Source organism: Panulirus ornatus, chromosome 19 (assembly GCF_036320965.1).
Source record: "Panulirus ornatus isolate Po-2019 chromosome 19, ASM3632096v1, whole genome shotgun sequence".
In the NCBI taxonomy this organism is placed as follows: Eukaryota; Metazoa; Arthropoda; class Malacostraca; order Decapoda; family Palinuridae; genus Panulirus; species Panulirus ornatus.
This window is the reverse complement of record NC_092242.1, coordinates 27,870,548-27,876,693: the sequence shown is the minus strand read 5'-3', so window position 1 is coordinate 27,876,693 and position 6,146 is coordinate 27,870,548. Positions and strand designations below refer to the sequence as shown.

Below are 6,146 nucleotides of genomic sequence, written 5' to 3'. Positions count from 1 at the left end.
CAACCCCTGTATACCACATGACTCCAATTCACTCTATTTCTTGCCCTCCTTTCACCCTCCTGCATGTTCAGGCCCCGATCACACAAAATCTTTTTCACTCCATCTTTCCACCTCCAATTTGGTCTCCCTCTTCTCCTCGTTCCCTCCACCTCCGACACATATATCCTCTTGGTCAATCTCTCCTCACTCATTCTCTCCATGTGCCCAAACCATATATATATATATATATATATATATATATATATATATATATACATATATATATATATATATATATATATATATATATATATATATATATATATATATATATATATATATATATATATATATTCCTATGAGTCCACGGGGAAAATGAAACACGAAAAGTTCCCAAGTGCACTTTCGTGTAATAATCACATCATCAGGGGAGACACAAGAGAGAAATATAACAGTTAGTTGATATACATCGAAGAGACGAAGCTAGGACGCGATTTGGTAAACATGTGATTGTCCAAAATGGCGTCCTAGCTTCGTCTCTTCGATGTATATCAACTGACTGTTATATTTCTCTCTTGTGTCTCCCCTGATGATGTGATTATTACACGAAAGTGCACTTGGGAACTTTTCGTGTTTCATTTTCCCCGTGGACTCATAGGAATATCTTGATCACGCGCAAAATTGTGATCCTTTCCAATATATATATATATATATATATATATATATATATATATATATATATATATATATTTGTGTGTGTGTGTGTGTGTGTGTGTGTGTGTGTGTGTGCACCACAGGTAAGCTGAACTAGTAACTTGGGAAACATTAGACACGTGGGAAGGAAGGAAAGACAGAAGTGACGTGGTCGATGGTTGGCTGTGGCTGGGGGGAGCTCTGGGGGGGGCGGCGTCTACGCCAAATCATCACAACAACAACACACAACTCTCGTATTATCCTGAGTCACCGCCAAACAATACAACTTTTTTTTTTTGTGAAATCACATTTCCATCTTCACATAACATCATTGACTGAGAGAGAAAAATAAAAACATTTTTGCAAATCTTTGTAATAGCTTACTTCATCATGGTAATCATCAGTGCTTTGGCCAGTGCACACACACTCATATGAACAATGCCCGACTCCTTACTTACTAGACCTTTCCCAGTGGTAGGTCTAGACATACAGTCAACAGGGGACAAAGTTGTGCTATTAAAAATATGAATCACATCTGTTTGGAATGAAAATTGTAATCATAACATTTCATGGTTCACAACACAAGCCTCCCTTTGTTGTGGAACCTCACAACATGGCCTCTAGCGGCCGACACACACACACCCAACCTTCAACTTTCCTCCTCACACTCGAACACGAAGGTCCACAGGAATGTAAATGATGCCGTACATATTTTGTATCAATAATGAATTTTTGACTTGTAGGAAATCTACATATGTTTTATTGTTCTTATGAGCCATAATGGCATTCTTAACCTTCATATTCTCAATGTTGGCGGGAGGAGTCGGGAGGCAAGATTGTCAGGTATGAATTTGCTTTGTGTTTTGCAGAATGATGTAACATTAAACAGGGAGAAAGAGATAATGATTCTCGTGCGTTTGTGTGGCGAAGCTGAAGACTTTGGTGCAAAATTCAAAATGTTACGGATCAGTCATACGCTGATCAGTGTCTGCTCTCGACCGTAATAGCTGGTCACATGTCAACCAGATCAACATAATAGCTGGTCACATGTCGATCAGATCAACGTAACAGCTGGTCACATGTCAACCAGATCAACGTAATAGCTGGTCAGATGTCAACCAGATCAACGTAATAGCTGGTCACATGTCAACCAGATCAACGTAATAGCTGGTCACATGTCAACCAGATCAACGTAATAGCTGGTCACATGTCAACCAGATCAACGTAATAGCTGGTCACATGTCAACCAGATCAACGTAATAGGTAGTCACATGTCGATCAGATCAACGTAACAGCTGGTCTCATGTCGATCAGATCAACGTAACAGCTGGTCACATGTCAACCAGATTAACGTAACAGCTGGTCACATGTCAACCAGATCAACGTAACAGCTGGTCACTTGTCAGTTCTGTCAATGTAACAGCATTATCGTTACGGCGTCACATGCCAGCCGTATCAACGTAACGGCTGGTCGCGTTTTCAAATTACACTGAACATCGTTTGCTTGTTTGCCTATCTGCTTAACAGCTGGTCAATGTTTCCTTTATCCTGAGTCTTATACAGTGTTACTGATGTTGGGAACCTCTTCAACTCGCGTTTAATACGTTTGAGTCTTGCAGAGTGTGGAAACTTCAATGGGTTAAATGTTATTATCAGTATATTTCTAGATGTCTAACTTGGCTAGGGAAATGAGCACTTGTCCGAGGACATGAGCTGCTAGTGTAATACATTATTGCTATATTTTCCCTAAGGCGACAGTATCCGTTGCTGGTGGATTATTGCTCTGGCTGACTCTAAAGTTCTCAGATTATATAAACTTACAAACGTGGTTGTTCCACCTTAAATGCAGATCTTTAAGAACTTTCTAGGATTCTGTATGCGCCAAGGTCATTCCAATATGCTTCCTGAACACTGCCACTGAGTTTTTCAAGCTTTACGTTAATGGAGAATCAATATTGGCATTTCAGTACTCTTTTGTACTTCCTATCTGAAATGTGTTCGTGGGCAGAGTATGATATGTTGGCGGATATGTGCTCTGTCTCCAGGTCAGCAAGTTTATATCAAGGCTAAATGAGGTTACACCTACTTTATTGCTTCCTTACTTGAGGGATGAGCTGCATATGTATTCCATAATGTTGATGATTAATTAAAACATCTTTATTACCCAAATACTGAGAATATTAGTCAGTTGTTTAAGCACTAAGGAAGCCCTAATGGAAGCAGATGCTAATCATATGGGTTGCAGGTAACTCTTCTTTGTTATAATGGTCTACTTGGTTAATTGTAATAATACTCTTCAAGTCTAATCACCCAAGATTAAAAAATGTTCCATTATCAAGCATTATACAGTAATACGTACTTCCCTTATTAAGCATTATACAATTGCCAATCCGTTATCAAGCGCTACAGAGTATAGCTCCGTTACCAAGCATTATACAGTACATCTCCGTTATCAAGCACTATACAGCACGACTTGAAGTCTGCAGGGAAATTGATTCAGACTCCCACAACGACCTTTAATTACTCCTCTTGGCATATATATATATATATATATATATATATATATATATATATATATATATATATATATATATATATATATATATATAAACTAACATAGGTTTTCACTGTGAATAAGTGTAACTGTCGTCATTAGACTGTGGGTGAGAGAGGCCCTGGGGAGTACACCCCAGCTCACAATGGCGTTGCTCGCACCTGTGACGAAGGAACAGGTGCCGGGGAGGAAGGAGAGTGGGAGCCTTGGCTCCCCACCAGGAGTGTAGGGGCCCCGCCGGGCTGCCCAGCTCTGTGCCACAGCTCTAGTGGGACTCCAGAGTCTCTATACAACATTGTGGGTGAGAGTGACAGTCAGTGAAACACCTTTAGATTCTATAACAAACAAATTGATAAGTGCTAACTGGATATCAAGTGCGTTGTTCCTTTCTTAGGATTTAGATATTCATTATATTACGTGAAAAGCTGTAGTATAAGATACCGTGAAAAGCGATATTATAGTCTGTGGTATTCTCAGCACAAAGATATTGTGAAATCATATAGATGATGCGTGAATTATATGTTGTTATATTGCAGTTTATCTTTGCATATTGTAGCTGTGAGCACTACCACCCTGGGCTGACTGTAGCCCAGACCTGCCCTCCTTCCCTGGAGCCTCTGTCACCCACAGCAACATACAGTCCGTCGCAGATCGCAAGTTGGGCTTCCGGTATTGTGGAATATTTATCTTTCTGATGCAAAGTATCAGAGGTAACTCATTATTTAATTTAATGTTCAAACGTTGGATATAAAGTTAAAGCTTAATGAGACTTTCGCCTGGCAACAATGATTCATGGGGATCATAATTCTGGTATTCCACTTTTACTTCACTTTCCCATATTTCACTTGAGGAGAGTCTGCTGGTACAGGGTGGGGCAAGCTCGAGCATCGGACCGCACCACCTCACTCCATGGTGTCATACTGGACCTTCTTCACCTTGAAGTACCTGAAGATGCTGTAGCCGACGATGGTGAGGAGTGTGGACCCGGCCAGGACGGCTCCCACTGTCACCGGAACCATCTCGTCCCTGTGAGACCTGTGGATGCAGTGCTTGGCTGCCGGAGGAAGAGGACCATGTCACCACCACACTCAGCCAACAACATCAATCATATATATATATATATATATATATATATATATATATATATATATATATATATATATATATATATATATATATATATATATATATATATATATATATATATATATATATATATTTATTTATTTATTTATTTATTTATTTTGCTTTGTCGCTGTCTCCCGCGTTAGCGAGGTAGAGCAAGGAAACAGACGAAAGAATGGCCCAACCCACCCACGTACACATGCATATACATACACGTCTACACACGCAAATATACATACCTATACATCTCAATGTACACATATATATATACACACACAGACTTATACATATATACACATATACATACTTCATACTGTCTGCCTTTATTTATTCCCATCGCCACCTCGCCACACATGGAATAACAACCCCCTCCCCCCTCATGTGTGCGAGGTAGCGCTAGGAAAAGACAACAAAGGCCACATTCGTTCACACTCAGTCTCTCTTCACACTCAGTCCCTCAGTCTCAGTCATGTAATAATGCACCGAAACCACAGCTCCCGTTCCACATCCAGGCCCCACAGAACTTTCCATGGTTTACCCCAGACGCTTCACATGCCCTGGTTCAATCCATTGACAGCACGTCGACCCCGGTATACCACATCGTTCCAATTCACTCTATTCCTTGCACGCCTTTCACCCTCCTGCATGTTCAGGCCCCGATCACTCAAAATGTTTTTCACTCCATCTTTCCACCTCCAATTTAGTCTCCCACTTCTCCTCGTTCCCTCCACCTCTGACACATATATCCTCTTGGTCAATCTTTCCTCACTCATTCTCTCCATGTGACCAAACCATATTAAAACACCCTCTTCTGCTCTCTCAACCACACTCTTTTTATTTCCACACATCTCTGTTACCCTTACATTACTTACTCGATCAAACCATCATTATATATATATATATATATATATATATATATATATATATATATATATATATATATATATATATATATATATATATATATAATCATTTTTATTCGAAAATATACTTTATTCATTATAGAAAAGGGTGTTTTAGCAAGACTGACAAAAAATAAGAAATATGCTGATAAACCGTTTGAACGGTTAAAATTATATTTTCGATAAACTTTTTGAATTGAGTGACCTCACTTACCCCACTGGTTGATGTGTTTCCGTGACCTGATCACATCCTGTCACTACCAGAAATGGTTGATTTCATGACGTCATCCTGAGTCAGTATCGTATCACCATCGTAAGTCAGCATTGTGACATCATCATAAGTTAGCATTGTGACATCATCATAAGTTAGCATTGTGGCATCATCATAAGTCAGTATCGTGACATCATCGTAAGTCAGTATTGTGACATCATCGTAAGTCAGTATCGTGACATCATCATAAGTCAGTATCGTGACATCATCGTAAGTCAGTATTGTGACATCATCGTAAGTCAGTATTGTGACACCATCATAAGTCAGCATTGTGACATCATCATAAGTCAGCATTGTGACATCATCATAAGTCAGTATCGTGACATCGCAAATCAGCATCGTGACATCATCGTAAGTCAGCATTGTGACATCATCGTAATTCAGCATCGTGACATCATCGTCAGCATCGGGACGTCATCTTAAGTCAGCATTGTGACATCATCACAAGTCAGCATTGTAACATCATCATAAGTCAGTATTGTGACATTATCGTAAATCAGCATCGTGACATCATCGTAAGTCAGTATTGTGACATCATAAGTCAGCATCGTGACATCATCGTAAGTCAGTATTGTGACATCATCGTAAGTCAACATTGTGACATCATCGTAAGTCAGCATCG

General features: G+C 39.5%; 1 protein-coding gene across 2 annotated transcripts in view; it reads right to left on the bottom strand.

Annotated features, from left to right (window-relative positions):
• Nucleotides 1-644: 644 nt before the first annotated feature.
• LOC139755473 (uncharacterized) overlaps nucleotides 645-6,146 on the bottom strand; it is a 77,250-nt gene continuing 71,748 nt past the window's right edge. The window contains exon 6 of one of the 2 annotated variants that reach the window (XM_071673811.1): nucleotides 645-4,280. In XM_071673811.1, coding sequence (XP_071529912.1) covers nucleotides 4,129-4,280 — 152 coding nt within the window. In that variant the 3' untranslated portion in view covers nucleotides 645-4,128. The remainder of the gene's footprint in view (nucleotides 4,281-6,146) is intronic. The other variant, XM_071673812.1, reaches the window with a different exon arrangement.